Below are 16,323 nucleotides of genomic sequence, written 5' to 3'. Positions count from 1 at the left end.
ATTAAGATACTTTGTGAAAAACATCCCCGATTCAGATTTCTCCCAGAATCTCTGAGGATTTGTTCATTTTAATACTTAGTTACTGGGTGATCAAAATTAGACCAAGCACAAACCACGTAGGAAGAGGAGAAATTTTCATGCCACATCTCAAAATCTTGTGGCATTTCCAGAATTTGCAAAGAGCAAAACTTGAGCCTTCTCTGGCTTTCTTCGTTTTCCAAAGTTGCGTTTTTGTTTTTTGACTTTTCCTTTCTCACTCTCTTGGTTGCTTAAAGTGTGTGAACTCAACCAGTCTCCCGGCAAAGATGCACAGATGAGTGGAAAATGTCATGCTTGCGTTTCCTTAGCTATGTGACCCCTTTCAGCAGACGGTCCTTGGTGCACACAGCCTGCCCTTGCGTGACAAAGGGCAAGTTTCACATCCCAACCGAAACTGGCCCCAAAAAGGAGAAGATGACTCACAGGGTCCAAACCTTCACCAAGGAGAGTGACCGAAACAGTGAGCCCAGTGCGGGCGGCTTGGTTGCCCATGAACCAAATGATCACAAGAGTTCGGACGGAGGGAGACGTGCCCGTGGCCATAGGAGCTCATTGCCATGACCTGATGAACTTCTAAGGACCTACTTCCACTCTCGGGCCCCAGATAATCTTGAGTCACCTTTTCACCTTCTGCTCCTCTCCCCACACTCGCCCTTGGAGGGGGAGCAGGGCACCCATTTGCAGCAATCCTGAGGTTTCGCCACTTCCAGATGTGGTGAGGAAGTGGCGTGGTGCCTCGGGGCCCTGGCGGAACTGCAGTGTCCAGCCGTGGCTTTATGAGACCACAGCCGGCTGCCCGAGTCCACCAGCCCTGTGGCTGGTAAACGTGGAGCCGGAGAAAGCAGAGACTTGGAGCCTTATCCCTGCCTCACCTTGGAAAGCATGTCCGTGGCAGCCGACGTCCAGGAAGACGCGCCCCGTGACCTTCTTCCCAACTAAATAAAGCACTTAGTTATTCTGTGTTGGCATTTGGATGAACACAGTGGCGTCGAGGGGAATGACACATGCTCTGGGGCGGGGGGTGAGGGGTGGGGGATGGGGGGAACGTTTGGCTGGCTAGTTGTCAAGTGGCTTAGCCAGTTGCAATTGTGCCTTACGAAGGTGGCCAGCTGGCAGGGCAGGAGTGACCTTGAACTTGAAGTTCCAGTTGAATGTGCAGTTTTCCTGATGGGTCTTTAGGCCCCATCCTTGCCTGCCTGTTGGTCCTGTGCACTCCACGTGGATCTGCTGGAACTTTCTAGAAAAGAGAGGATGAACCTGAAAGAGCTCCATTGGCACCACCTGCCAAACACTAAGGCTCCCCTCACTGCCCACCATCAGACCTCGATGCCGAATTGCCACCAGCCCCGCCTCACGGACTGCCTCCAGCTGTGATCTTTGTGGAATCGTGTTTGTCACATCTTTAATGATAATTAAACTGATATTTGCTAATGCCTTATTTCATGTAATTTGCATAACAGCACTGGGAGATGGAAGGATCATGATCGCCCCTGTTATACAGATGATGAAGCCCCTCAGAGAGGTTAAGTCACTTGCCCAGGGTCGCACAGCTAGCGAGTGGCAGAGCTGGCATTCGAGCCCAGGCAGCCCGCATTGTTAACTGCTAGCACCCCGTGCCTTGGCACTACCACAGGGTTGTGTAATCAAGTTCTCATCTTGTGCTGCTTCCAGGCTTCATAAGTCAAGACAGCCCTTCTCTCCTTCGTGGTTTCTTCCACCTTCTTAATTCAGTCCTACTGTGGGTGCTTCTAAATAGAATTCCTCCTGGACCCAACCACTGGCCAGAACTCAGGGTGCTGTCTGGGTGAGGTTTGTGGGCAGGAGAAGGCAGGTCTGAGTGCTCCCCTTTTCTTGGCTCCCTCCGCTGCAAACCCACAGAGGGCCACCCCCGTGACCCTGCAGTTCATCCCCTCAGGAGGCCGGGGCCGCAGTCTTTCAGCAACACAGCTGGGGCACCTCGGGTCCCACCATGGGCTGCAAGGAGCCACCCAGCCTGTCCATGAAAGAACCCACACAGGCTACACATGGGAGCAGTTCTCTCTATGGCAGCCCCGTCTCCCAGCCCTGTGTTTGATCCCGAAAAGCCAATTTCCGGGCAGTGGTTATGGAGCTGAAATGTCTTTTCTTTGTTCTCCTCTGCCTTCCTACTAGTCTACCCACAGCTTGCTGAGAAAAACACTTTGAGAGGCTTTCACTCTCCACACCTACGCACTTAAAATACCAGGCCCATAGGTCATTTTGATGAGGGAATTTGGCTAATAACATATTAGGCCGTGGCTGCATCTACCATCGTGGCAGGTGCTGGCCAAGAAGGGCTGTGTCTCGGCAGGAATGAGCTGGGGCGTGGCTAGGTGTGATGGGGTGTGGTCAGGGTGTGGTGGGGCGTGGCCATGGTGTGGTGGGGGTGTGGGCAGGGCAGAGGGCGGGGCTCCAAGGGTCTGACGTGCCCACTGGCAGCCCCGTCCCCAGGTGTCAAGTTCAGTGCCAGGTCTGCACAGAAGAATACAAGGAAGTGGAAGGCAGAGCTTTCTTAGAGTGGAAAAATGTCACACACACCTGTGAGCCAAATGTCATCACTTACTGCCGCTGTCTATGAGGTCATGGGCAGATGTCGTGGTGTTCAAAGCTGTACACAAGGGCTCCGTTGTGAGCCGGAATACCTCCGCCTTCATGAGCCATGGTTACTGGGGCCAAAACGCCCCACCTAGTAGCTTTTGCCGGACAGACACTTCTTGACTGCACATAAAATGATGGGCATAAAATAGTAGAATTTTAATTATAATTACAAGCAGCGATTTCGCAAATATTCACTTTGGTTGAATTTCCTTCCCAATTCAGTAGGGCAGTCTCTGTGGTTAACCAGGGGGCTGGCATTAAGCACCAGGAGCCTAAATTCAGCTCAGGAAGAAAGTAGTTTTGAACTATAACCCAGGCTCTCAATTAGCTGTTGAGTACGGTTTGGAGCCATTATCATCCCCAGGACTGTGTTCTCTTTTGAGGGCAGTGGCAGAGCATAGCAAAGGGACCACAAGTCTGGATTCCTGGTTCTGGTGCCACTGAGTTTGAAGGTAGAGCTTGGGGACTTCATGAGAATAATATGAAACACAAAGCTGGGAGATCTGGGTTTCCTGTGTATCCAAGCTGTGTGACTTTGGACAAAGCACTCACTCTCTGAGTCTTAGCTTTGTTGTCTGTTAACCAAAGGCAATGAAATCTGTCTTGTTTATTTCATGAGAGTGCTGGAAGGACCAGATAAAACAGTATATAGGAAAGTGCTTGAAAACTTGTAAGTTCTACATAGTCCTGAAAATGCCAACATTAGGAAGACAGTGATCTTTGTTGTCATTTAGGAAATCAAGGATAGGATGGTTGTTAACTTGGTCGCTCAGCCGTGTCCGACTCTTTGCGACCCCATGGACTATACAGTCCATGGAGTTCTCCAGGCCAGAATACTGGAGTGAGTAGCCTTTCCCTTCTCCAGGGGATCTTCCCAACCCAGGGATCGAACCCAGGTCTCCTGCACTGCAGATTCTTTACCAGCTGAGCCACTAAGGAAGCCCAAGAATACTGGAGTGGGTAGCTATTCCTTCTCCAGCGGACCGTCCCAACCCAGGAATTGAACCGGGGTCTCTTGCTTTGCAGGCAGATTCTTTACTAACTATATATATCTATAAATATCTGCAGAAGATTATATATGTATGTATGTGAATCACTTGGCTATGCACCTGAAAGACACAACATTGTAAAGCAACTATACTTCAATACAAATTTTTAGAAAACAAAAAACAGGATGGTTATAGGAGGGCCACCATAGGAGTAAGACTGTTTCCAGGGGTAAAACCCACAGGTGAAACCTAGAAAATAGTGGTCACGTGTAGTGCTGCAACTGGAACTCTTTTGACATTTAGTGTTTGTACTGAGTTGAATGTTGCTGTCTTTCAGTCACTCAGTAATGTCTGGCTCTTCGCCACCCCATGGACTGTATCCCATCGGGTTCCTCTGTCCAGGGATTGCCCAGGCAAGAATACTGGAGTGGGTTGCCATTTCCGTCTCCAGGGGATCTTCCCGACCCAGGGGTTGACCTTACATCTCCTGCATTGACAGGTGGATTCTTTACCACTGAGCCACCAGGGAAACCCACTGAGTTGATTAGCGTTCCCTAAAAAGTCATGTCCATGGGTAACCTCAGAATGTGACCTTATCTAGAAATAGGGGCTTGGGGATATAGTCATGTTAAGGGAAAGTCCTACTGGAGTAGGGTATGCCCTAAATCCAGTGACAGGTGTCCTTATAAGGAGAGGGAGATTTGAAGACAGAGGACACGGAGGGAGAGAGGCCATGTGAGGAAGGAGGCAGAGATTGGAGTGGTGCAGCCACAAGCCAAGGAGAGCCAAGGATTGCTAGTAACACCAGAAGCTGGGGCAAGACCAAGAAGAATTCTTTCCTGGTAGGGGACGGCCCACTCAGCACCTCAGTTTTGGACTTCTGGCCTCCAGAACTGGGAGACTATAAGTTTCAGTTGTTTTAAGCCACCTGCATGCATGCATGCCAAGTTGCTTCAGTCATGTCCAAGTCTTTGCAACTCTGTGAATGGTAGCCTGCCAGGTTCCTCTGTCCATGGGATTCTCTAGGCAAGAATACTGCAGTGGCATTACTGGAGTTGCCATTTCCTCCTCCAGGGGATCTTTCTGACCCAAGGATCAGACCCATGTCTCTTGCATCTCCTGCATTGGCAGGCGGGTTCTTTACCACTAGTGCCCCCTGGGAAGCCCTTAAGCCACCTGTGCTGTGCTTTAGTCTCTCAGTTGTGTCTGACTCTTTACGACCCCATGGACTGTAACCTGCCAGGCTCCTTTGTTCATGGGGATTCTCCAGGCAAGAATACTGGAGTGGGTTTTCATGCCCTCCTCCAAGGGATTGTCCCAACCTAGGAACCAAACCAGGGTCTCCTGCATTGCAATCAAGTTCTTAACCAGCTGAGCTACCAGAGAAGCCCTTAAGCCACCTGCTGCTGCTGCTGCTGCTGCTAAGTCACTTCAGTCGTGTCCAACTCTGCAACCCCATAGACAGCAGCCCAGCAGTCTCCCTGTCCCTGGGATTCTCCAGGCAAGAACACTGGAATGGGCTGCCATTTCCTTCTCCAATGCATGAAAGTGAAAGTGAAGTCACTCAGTCCTATCCGACTCTTAGTGACCCCATGGACTACAGCCTACCAGGCTCCTCCATCCATGGGATTTTCCAGGCAAGAGTACTGGAGTGGGGTGCCATTGCCTTCTCTGCTTAAGCCACCTAGTTTGTGATAATTTGTTCCAGCAGCCCTAGGAAGGAAAGACAGTGTTTTAATGGAATCTGAAATGCTGGGGTTTCAGGCAGCAGGGGAAACACCCTGGGTGCAGGCACATGCCTACCTGTGGAGATGGACAATGGGATTTATCTCAAAGATAAAACCAGAGTGAACAGTGACACTGCATGTATCCCATGAACGCCTTCGTTTTGCAAACCAGGAACCTGAGATCTGGAGAAGTTAAAGATGTGTACAGGAACCTAAATCTTCTATCTTGCAGGGAGAGCTCTGCCTCTCTCTTTCTCTCTCTCTACACACACAGACACAAACACACACCCCCCTTTAAATACCATATGCCGGATGCTCTTTTAATGATTTTACTCGTATTAACTCATTTAACCTCCTCCACAATTCTATGGGCTTCCCAAATAGAATCCGCCTGCCAATGCAGGAGCTATAAGAGACACAGATTCGATCCCTGGGTCTGGAAGATCCCTTGGAGGAGGGCACGGTAACCCACTCCAGTATTCTTGCCTGGAAAATCCCACGAACAGACGAGCCTGGAAGGCTATAGTCCATAGGGTCATACAGAGTCAGACACGACTGAAATGATTTAGCACGCACACAGGCACAATTCTATAAGGTAGGAGAAGTTACATGTACCCATCTTCAAGGTGAGGACACAGGCACAGGGAAGACTAGTGACTTGTTTAAGGTCATTTAGCCGGAATTCAAACCCAGAGGACATTCTCTGAACCACTTTGCCAAGAAGAAATGCTTTTAAATAACTAATGTATTTATATATTAATAGTTTTATTATAAATTATGTTTTAAACAATTTTTTAATTATTAAAAACACTGCATGACATGTATGCAATGAGTACATACTCACATTTTGTGAGTATGTATAAGACACTTAGATGGAAATCCACATGCATATTTATGCTCCGAATTGTCACTGAATCTCAGTCTGTCAATTACATATCCTTCTGTCTGGCCAACCCCGTGTGTGCCTATGGCATAATCAAAATAATATTTTAAATCACCAACAATTAGTATTTTCAAAATACAGAGAGAATCATTCCAATTAAGCCTATCCTCAGAAATTCTCTCTCTCCTAATCCTTGGAGGTACAAAGAACATTAGAGGGGAAAGACAAAAATGGGTTCTCTTACTCCTTTTGCTCTGAGCTTATTGAAAGGGACGACATGGGGGTTTCTAGCTGCCAATCTGCCCATATGTTCCTGGGCTCTCGACCTAAAAGTAAACACATCTGAATCTCTCTTGATCCTGTGTTATTAATGACCAAACGAAAGCCATGTGACTACCAGACATGCCACATCTAGACAGCATAGTTGTACTTTCCAGAATGTCAGCAAAGCCAAACTAAAAGGAGTATTGGAAAAACCGACAACGTGCGCTCAAGCCCTGCCCCCTTTCCAGGACGAGGGCTGGAAAGCATACATTAATTTTGAATTACCCAGCAAATATAATCAGGCCATCGCCTCATCCTTCTTTGCTCTCTTTTGTGTTCCAACAGGGAAAAGCTTCACTCTGACCATCACCGTCTTCACAAACCCACCGCAAGTCGCCACCTACCACAGAGCCATCAAAATCACAGTGGATGGACCCCGAGAACCTCGAAGTAAGTGGGCCCCCTTTGGGGCTGGCACCCCCCCCAACCCCGCCCCAGTTGGTACACTCAGGCATCAGGGACCATGTCTTCGAAGCCTTGTGTTCAATCAGCATCATCCAGATGTGGCTGAAACCTCTGCCAGAGGGGAATGTCAGGCCCCTGTAGAGAGAGAGAATTTTACTTTTGACATTCTCACTTGTCAAAGGCTGTCTCTGGGCTCCAGGCTCTTTTTTTCGAAGCATCCTTTTAGAGGGCAGAAGGAAATCAGACTGACTCAAGTGCATGTTAGAATCATTTGGGGACAGCACGGGCCTAAGGACCAAATACATGGTAAAGGTCCATGGAAGACTGGCCAGGCACAGAGGTGGCCCCAAAAAGGCCAGAGGGTCAGAGTGGACCACAGGGGGCTGATTACCATCCATGCCGGTCTTTTACTCATTTGGAGGCTGGAGATGAAATCTATCCAAATGACCCTTTTCTTTCTGTGCCACAGATTGAAATCTTATGACAGGATTGTTTAAAATAGAGAATGGGAGGCGGGAGGAATGCCTGGGGGAAAACCAGCAAATATAGAAAGATGGTACCAGAAAAATAGCTCCTGCGAGAAAAGTTTTTTTAAAAAAGGAGTGGGGTTGTTTAGTCTGCAGAAAAATGTCTTCACGGTGACTTAATGACTATCTTTGAGTAAACACAAGAGTAGCACTCTTTTCCAGAACCACACCCTTCCCTTGGATGGAGGCTGGGTTACACTTGCAGATCGCTGGAGCTGCCTGGAGCCCCAGCCCGGCATCTGCATGCCTTCTAACCATGTCAGGCCCCCAGTGGAAAATTAATATCCTCTATTCTCAGGGTGGGGGTAAGGGGTGAAAAACTGGGCTTCCTGCTAGGCCAGGAAGTTGAGATGCAGGTGTGTCAGGTTGTAAAGCGAAGTGGTTAAGAATTTTGAGTGCTGGGCTAAACAAGTGGAGTGCGGGGCTGAGGTGCTTAAGCTTTCAGGAAGTTATGGAGCCTCTCTGAACCTCAGTTTCTTCATCTGTAAAATGGGGATGTTAATGAGAGCTTCTCTGTAACTTGAAGGAGACAGTGCTGTGTGCCTGGCACGGAGAATGAAATCAGGAAATGCCGGCGATCCCCAGTTGTGCCTCGCTGTCTGTGTCTCAGGGTGCCCCTCCACCCCCTGCCCCCCAGTCCAAGAGGACCTGCCCTGTGGTGGTGTTGGTGCCCCCGGGCACGGCTGTCTATAGGTCATCCTGTGAGCATTACAACTCGTGGCAGTCTTCCCTGGAGTCCCGGCCACAGCCTCACGGTACGTTGATCACCCCGGGCGCTGTGTCGGTCAACCACACCACCAGGGACCACCCGTCAGGACAAGCTGTCCGTTCACCATCTCTTTGGTGCCCTTCGCCTGTTCTCTTTCTGACCTTATTTCCCCCGCCCTGCAGATTGTTCTCTTTAAGTACCTGGAGATGTTCTGGCCACACCCAGACTCAGGAAACTCCGGGACTTGGTAACCACCCCCGATTCCCATTTCTGTGTGAAAAGAAAACCGCAGGCGCAGAACCACACAGTTCCAACCAAACCCAGCTTGGGAGCTTTCCAAAGTAGGAACGGCAAATTGAAGACTCCTAGTGACCCTGCGTTAAACACGCCAGACGCACCACACAGGCGCCCTGGCGTTCTGCAGAGGACCAAAGAGGAAGCAGGCTCAGATTACAGCAGGCGCGGGATGGGGGGCAGGCTGCTGTGAGGTTTAAGGCGGTTGACCTTGAGGATACTTAAACTTCCAGAAAGGCTCACTCAGGAGGCTGTAGAATCCCTTTCTTGAAAAATAGAAGCAGGTGGACTTCCCTGGTGGTCCAGTGGTTAAGACTTCTCCTTCCAGCGCAGCAGGTGTGAGTTCCATCCTTGCTCATGGAGCTGAGATCCCACATCCCTTGTGACCAAAACACTGAAACATAAAACAGAAACAATCTTGTAACAAATTCAATGAAGACTTAAAAAAAAAATAAGCACACAAAATTTAAAAAATAAAAATGGAAGCAGGAGGTTAAGAGATACAAATGATGATGTATAAAATAAATAAGATACAAGGATATATAGTTGGAGGAGGGGATGGCAACTCACTCCATGGATAGAGGAGTCTGGTGACTACAGTCCATGGCATCACAAGGAGTCAAAAATGACTGAGCGACCAACACACACGCACACAAGGATATATAGTACTACAGGGAGTATGACCGATATTTTTATAATAACTATAAATGGAATATAACCTTTAAAGCTTGTGCATCACTATGTTGTACACCTGAAACTTATTAATATATAATACTGTACATAAGCTATGAAAAGTGAAAGTGAAAGTCACATCTGACTCTTCGTGACCCCATGATATAGCCTGTGGAATTTTCCAGGCCAGAATGCTGAAGTGGGTAGCCTTTCCCTTCTCCAGGGGAATCTTCCCGACCCGGGGATTGAGCCCAGGTCTCCCTCATTGCAGGCAGATTCTTTACCAGCTGAGCCACACAGGAAGCCCAAGAATACTGGAGTGGATATCCCTTCTCCAGCAGATCTTTCCAACCCAGGAATCAAACCGGGGTCTCCGAGGTCTCCTGCACTGCAGGCAGATTCTTTACTGAGCTATCTGGGAAACCCTGTACCTAAGTTTAAAAAAAAAAACATTTAAGTACACGTAGAAAAAACAGCCACCTCTGGGAGAGTTCAAAGGCAAACCCACCAGCAGGAAAAAACTTAAATCAAGAGATCCCTCCATATGCCTTCCACTGTCCCTCTTCATTGATGCATAAAAAAAGACAGTTTTTGCTGTATAGCCAGTATTTTCCTGTAACATTCAAAGAACTAACAGTGATTGAACTTCAAAGAATAAATGATGAGCGCTTGAATTTTTAAGAACTGGCAGTCAGAGGGGAAAAATATGTGATTGTAATGGGCCGCCTGTATATACAGTGGACTCTACTTCCTGCTGCTTTATGACTTAAGAAAACAGTCATTATTGAGAAGTGTTTTAGAGTAGGCAGAAGGGATTGGCTCCAAAGAGGCACCCATTTTTACGGAGTCTTTCCTGCCAAATGGAATTTGGGGTCTGGGGAAAAATTGACTTAAAAAGCAAATTAAATTATATATATATATATTTATAAGTATATATAAGAATATATGTAAGTATGATCTAAAGAGGTATTACAGGCTTAAGTAGAGAGTGTCTATTTCACAAGGGACTTCTAGAAAAAAGTCAAACGCACAGTCTCCCAGGGTGACTGTGGTAATGTTGCCTTTTCACTCTTGGAAGCTCAGCAGGCCTTCAGCATACGTTTTTCTTATTATCCTTTGGATGTCTTGATTCAAGGTGGGAACTACTTTTTGACGAAACTGTGTTCACAGCCACTTTTTTTTTTTTTTTTAAGAGAAGTTAACCAGAATTCCCCCACCCCCGCAACTTTATTGAGATATCGTTGGCTTATTGTGTCAGTTTAAGGTTTACAACATGATTATTTGATATATGTCTATATTGAGAAATGATTACCGCAGTGAGATCAGTTAACACATCCTTCAGGTCATATAGTGACAGTTTGTCTGTTGAGAACTTTTAAGATCCACCCTCTTAGCAGTTTTCTAATATATAATGTGGTGCTGTTAACTACAGTTCCAGACATGGCAACGGCACCCCACTCCAGTACTCTCACCTGGAAAATCCCATGGACGGAGGAGCCTGGTGGGCTGCAGTCCATGGGGTCGCTAAGAGTCGGACACGAGTGAGCAACTTTACTTTCACTTTTCACTTTCCTGCATTGGAGAAGGAAATGGCAACCCACTCCAGTGTTCTTGCCTGGAGAATCCCAGGGATGGGGGAGCCTGGTGGGCTGCCGTCTATGGGGTCACACAGAGTCGGGCACGACTGAAGTGACTTAGCAGCAGCAGTTACTATAGTTCACGATATACATTAGGTCCCCAGAACTTTTTCATCTTCTAACTGAAAGTTTGTACCCTTTAATCCCTTTCCCCATCCCCTACCCCTAGCCACCACCAATCTACTCTCTGTTTCTGTGAGTTTGTGGGTTTTTTTCTCCCCGTCCCCTACCCCTAGCCACCACCAATCTACTCTCTGTTTCTGTGAGTTTGTGGTTTTTTGTTTTTGTTTTTTTTCCATAAGATTCCACATATAAGTGAGGTGATATAGTATTTGTCTTTCTCTGTGTGACTTATTTCACTTAGCGCAACACTCTCAAAGCCCATCCATGTTGCAAATGGTAAATAGCAGGGTATCTTTTATACGCTTGAATAATGTTCCTCTGCGTGTGTGTGTATGTAACACATCTTCTGATTGTTATCATGTTTTGAGTATTGTGAATTATTCTTTCCAATGCAGTTTGAGGGCTTCCCTAGTAGCTCAGCTGGTAAAGAATCTACTGGCAATGCAGGAGACCCCAGTTTGATTCCTGGGACAGGTAGATCCCCTGGAGAAGGGATAGGCCACCCACTCCAGTATTCTTGGACTTCCCTGGTGGCTCAGAATTTCTGGTAAACAATCTGCCTGCAGTAGCAGGAGACCTGGGTTCTATCCCTGGGTTGAGAAGATCCCTGGAGAAGGGAATGGCTACCCACTCCAGTATTCTGGCCTGGAGAATTCTGTGGACAGAGGAGCCTGGCAGGCTACAACCCATGGGGTCACTAAGAGTCAGACACAACTGAGCGACTTTCACTTTCAGTGCAGTTTTAAGAGAGGTCATTGCATGTAAATTAGAATGCCCAGGCAGTGTCAAATCTATAGTAACATCTCCCAAGTCCCTTCCATCATTATTATGGTGCTGTGAATTCTGGGTGATTCTGGCAACATGGTTCCAGCATAGCCAAGTTGAATCGTTTTGAAAAGTTCTTTTGTTTCGTGAAATTAATGACTATGAGAGCTCAAAGGGACCTGAGAGAGCCTTCAGGGCTAATTGCCTCGTTGATAAGGGAAAGCAGCCACAGAGAAATGAAATGATCTGCTTAGGCTGGAAAGAAAGAGTTGGTGATGAAGCCAGAATTACAATGAGGAGCTCCTGATGCCTCATACTAATCCACTCTATCCATCCATTCCTCTGTCCGTCCATGCATTTACCTCTCCATCCCGCACCATACTATCTGCACATGACCTATTCTAGACTCTCTGACCTGGCCCCAGTACTCTCATTTTTGAAACTAGTTGTTAGCTTGTATGACCTCTCACATTTGTCCCAGCTCCAAGATTGTCTAGATAGGGCAATTCCCAGTGCTTGAGGGCAGGCATGGAGCCTTCAACTTAAAGCATTTCTGCAAAAACCGGAAGGAAAGCTTATCTCATTCAGCCTTCCAGTAAGATAATTAAGAAAAGGACAAAGAATTAGGGAACATGCCGCTGCTAGTCTGCTGGCTAGGCTGATGGAATCACTTGATGTTTCCCAACCAATTTCTTGGTTTTCAGTGGCGAAGTTGTAGCAAAAAGTGTCTTCCAAAGAAAAAGGAAAATTTTTTTTCCCATTTCAGGTGATCACTTGCCTTTTTCCATAACTGACCTGCCCCTTAGTAAGTCAAAAACTTGTGTTTCCCACATCTTGTGGGGTTATTTGTATATCTCAGGTGAATAGAGAAATGATTAATTGTTGAAAAATTAAAATTATTATGGGGAAAGAACGCCAGCAGAAGGTAGCTTCTGCTGGAATAGTACTTGTAACTGCAAGGTGGGCCCTGTTTTCAGTTTGTAAGTAGAACATTTAGAAGCTTGTCAACATATTAAAAAATGGTCTTCTCTTTAAGCATGAAAGATTGAGTGAAAAGAGTTTTCAAGGAAAGGATATTTGAGATTGCTTTTATGTATTTTTTTAATATTTCAGGGAACCTAATGGGAAATTCCAGCACTCAGCCCATGTGTCTGTAATTTAGCCCATGTGTCTGTAATATGATAATGTTGAGATATCAAAGTGTATTCTCTGCAGATATTTCACTAAGTAATTTGAATGCGTGACTTAGTGCCATAGAGGAAGATACTTTGCTAAGGAGGGGTTGAGGGGCAGGGCAGGGGTGGGAGTGTCCCAATGGGGTGGACTCAGGATTGGACAGTCACTGTGAGGGCATGACCCACCACCTGGCTGGCCAGGTGTCCGTTACATCTAGAACACTGAGTAACTAAAAATTTAAAAGGTTCATAAAACAAATATTCACCGTTTGTAGGACAACTTCTGCCCTCGAGTTAATGGAGCCCTTCTTGGTACCTGCTGTGTTTGAACTCTTGAGATTCAGAGTAACAGGATAGCTAGGTGGAGCTGTGACTTAAAAACTTTTGAATATGCTACTTTCTGGGGCATTAGCCTTCTTGCCAACTAACAACATTTTTATGGAGAGTTATAGTTGAAATTGGTCGATTTAAAATAGACTTCATTTCTCATCACTCAGTTGCTTTTGTTAAGGACTTTACTGAGACTATATCACACGAATATAACTTTTTTCTATGATGTTGAATGCAAATAGCAAAGCTATAAAATATATATATTATATATATATATATATATATATATAGAGAGAGAGAGAGAGAGAGAGAAACAGAATCTTTGTTTATGGCGAGTATGTTTCAAATAAAAAAGAAATGCATGAAAGATGCCTATAAACTTATGGTGATCATGGACCGAAAAATATTTGAAATCAAGTTTACCCAGAGAAGTATGGGATGAGCAGAAATGCTTATGGATTGCTCTGGTGATTGACTAATGTACAATTTTCTTTTAAAATGTTGTTTTCTCTTAATAATAAAAATACCTGATAATAATAATAATAATAATGGGCTTCCTTAGTGGCTCAGATGGTAAAGAATGTGCCTGCAATGCAGGAGACCCAGGTTCCATCCCCTGGAGAAGGGAATGGCTACCCAGTATTCTTGCCTGGACAATTCCATGGACAGAGGAGCCTGGAGGACTGTACAGTCCATGGGATCGCAGAGTCAGACATGACTAAGCGACTAACTCTGTCACTTTCACTTTCAATAATAACAATATGAAACACTCTGATAGTGCTGACTATTTGCTCAGCACTGTACAAAGAGCCACACGTACCTTAATTGACATAATTTTTGCAAGATCAGGTAAGGATAGACCCTTACACAAAGAGAAATCCAGTCCCTTGCCCAAGGTCACACTGTTAGTTCGTAAGCCAGAACTGAAACACAGCCATCCAGACACTGCCATCCACAGACGCCAAAGTCTTATTTTTAAGAACTACACCAACTGCTACTTGAGCTTTATTGTATTGAAATTTTCTATGCAGAATTTTTTTTATTAGAGTTTATCAATAAAAATTCTGGTTCAGTTTTCTTCAAGGAAGCAGAGCCTCATAGTCTTGACATTCATCATTTTTGTACCAACGGGATGGAACCAGCATTTTCCCTGGGGTGAGGATGCTGTTGAATGTACCACCCACACTGCCATACAGGCTGACAGTGGGTTCCATGTCTGTCACCAGGGTCTGCTTAGGGGCCTGGCATCTGGGGACCTGAAGCAAGGGTGGTGCCCAACGTAAACCTCTCCCTCCAGCAGAGGCAGGCAGGAAAAGTGAGTAATGTGACAAAAATGACCACAAACCAGCTGTCCAAGTCCAGTTCCCCCTTCAGCAAAGAGATTCCCAGAGGTCCCACGTGCACAGTGCTTCTTACTGTTTAGTCAGTTGTGTCCGACTCTCTTGCGACCCCATGGACTGTAGCCCACCAGACTTCTCTGCCCATGGGATTTCCCAGGCAAGAATACTGGAGCAGGTTGCCATTTCCTTCTCCAGGGGATCTTCCCAAGGTAGGGATCGAACCTGCGTCTCCCACATTGGCAGGAGGATTCATTACCACTGAGCCACCAGGAAGCCCATGCAGCCTGCTAGGAGGATGCAAATTTTTTCATTTTTCGCCCCTGACTGGTTAGTGGAATGCCAGATGGTTTTCCAGATCTGTGATCTCAGGATTGTAATTATCAATCCCTAATCACCTGGGATTAATCACCTGTTCTCTGGGAATTGCTTTAAGCACGTCCTCTACGTAATGAACGATCATCACTTAATCCCCCTTTCCCTGGATTCTTCAGATGCTGGATTTGGACTTTCATTCTTTCTAGATGAAATCGTGATCCCCAAAAGAAAAAAAAAAAAAAGAAGAATTCTTTCTTTCCTCTCACTCAAATATAAAGGAGACAGAGGGTCAGAGAGGTAGAATGTTCTGCTTAGATTCCTCCCTCCCACTGTGACGGCACTTTGGTGCTAAGATGGACATTCTGGGGTGACTTCCACTGGAGCTATAATCCCCGCTGTGCTAAGCTCCTCAATTACCTGATGACTGGGCAAAAGCAGTTTTTAAAGCACTAATAATCCTGCCTAAATGTTCCCAATGAATTTTAGAATGTCTTTCTGTTTGTTATTCTTAGTAGCATCAAACTAGACCAAGAAGTATTCAATATAGATAAAGACTCCCACAGGCTTCCCAGATGGCTCAGTGGTAAAGAACCCGCCTCACAATGCCAAAGATGCAGGCTCAATCCCTGGGTCAGGAAGATCCCCTGGAGGAGGAAATGGCAACTCACGGCTATATTTTTGCCTAGACAATCCCACAGACAAAGAACCTGGTGGGCTACACAGTCGACAGGGTCTCAAAAGAGTGGAATACAACTTAGCAACTAAACAACAAAGACTTCCATGATTCTTGAGTTTTTAGTGAACTTATCTCGACTTCCCTGATAGCTCAGTTGGTAAAGAATCCACCTGCAATGCAGGAGACCCTGGTTTGATTCCTGGGTCGGGAAGATCCGCTAGAGAAGAGATAGGCTACCCAGTCCAGTATATTCTTGGGGTTCCCTGGTGGCTCAGCTGATAAAGAATCCAGCTGCAATGCAGGAGACCTGGGTTTGATCCCTGGGTTGGGAAGATCTCCCAGAGAAGCGAAAGGCTACCCAGTCCAGTATTCTGGCTTGGAGAATTCCATGGACTGTATAGTCCATGGGGTTGCAAAAAATCAGACATGACTGAGCGACTTTCCCTTTACATTCCCTTCACATCCAGGCTAAGGTCTGAAAGAGCCCTTCGGATGAGAGGGATGTAGGAGGACCCTGGAGGGAGTAAGCTTCTGCCCCTGGAAGCAGTGATAAGCCACTTCATTAGCTCACCAGGACCTGGGCAGGCCTGTGATCTCTTGATAACTAGCCCTGTCTTATACAGAAGTCCCGAGATGTTCTGTGTTGCTGCAGAAAGGAAGGAAAAAATGGTTCCTTCCAGGTACCAGTGAAAACATAAAGAAATGATCTAGGTAGCATCTCAATCTAATGTAGGGGAGCAGGGGTAGAGAAGGAACATGGACTGAATCTTAAACCAT

The 16,323-nt window shown here is 46.3% G+C and overlaps 1 protein-coding gene across 2 annotated transcripts in view; it reads left to right on the top strand.

Annotated features, from left to right (window-relative positions):
- RUNX1 (runt related transcription factor 1) overlaps nt 1-16,323 on the top strand; it is a 274,012-nt gene that overhangs the window by 195,328 nt on the left and 62,361 nt on the right. For both annotated transcript variants that reach the window (XM_027548576.1, XM_027548573.1), the window contains exon 6: nt 6,864-6,968. In XM_027548576.1, coding sequence (XP_027404377.1) covers nt 6,864-6,968 — 105 coding nt within the window. The remainder of the gene's footprint in view (nt 1-6,863; nt 6,969-16,323) is intronic.

This window comes from Bos indicus x Bos taurus, chromosome 1, assembly GCF_003369695.1.
Source record: "Bos indicus x Bos taurus breed Angus x Brahman F1 hybrid chromosome 1, Bos_hybrid_MaternalHap_v2.0, whole genome shotgun sequence".
Classification (NCBI taxonomy): Eukaryota; Metazoa; Chordata; class Mammalia; order Artiodactyla; family Bovidae; genus Bos; species Bos indicus x Bos taurus.
The sequence above is the reverse complement of the archived record's forward strand: the minus strand, read 5'-3'. Positions and strand labels throughout refer to the sequence as shown.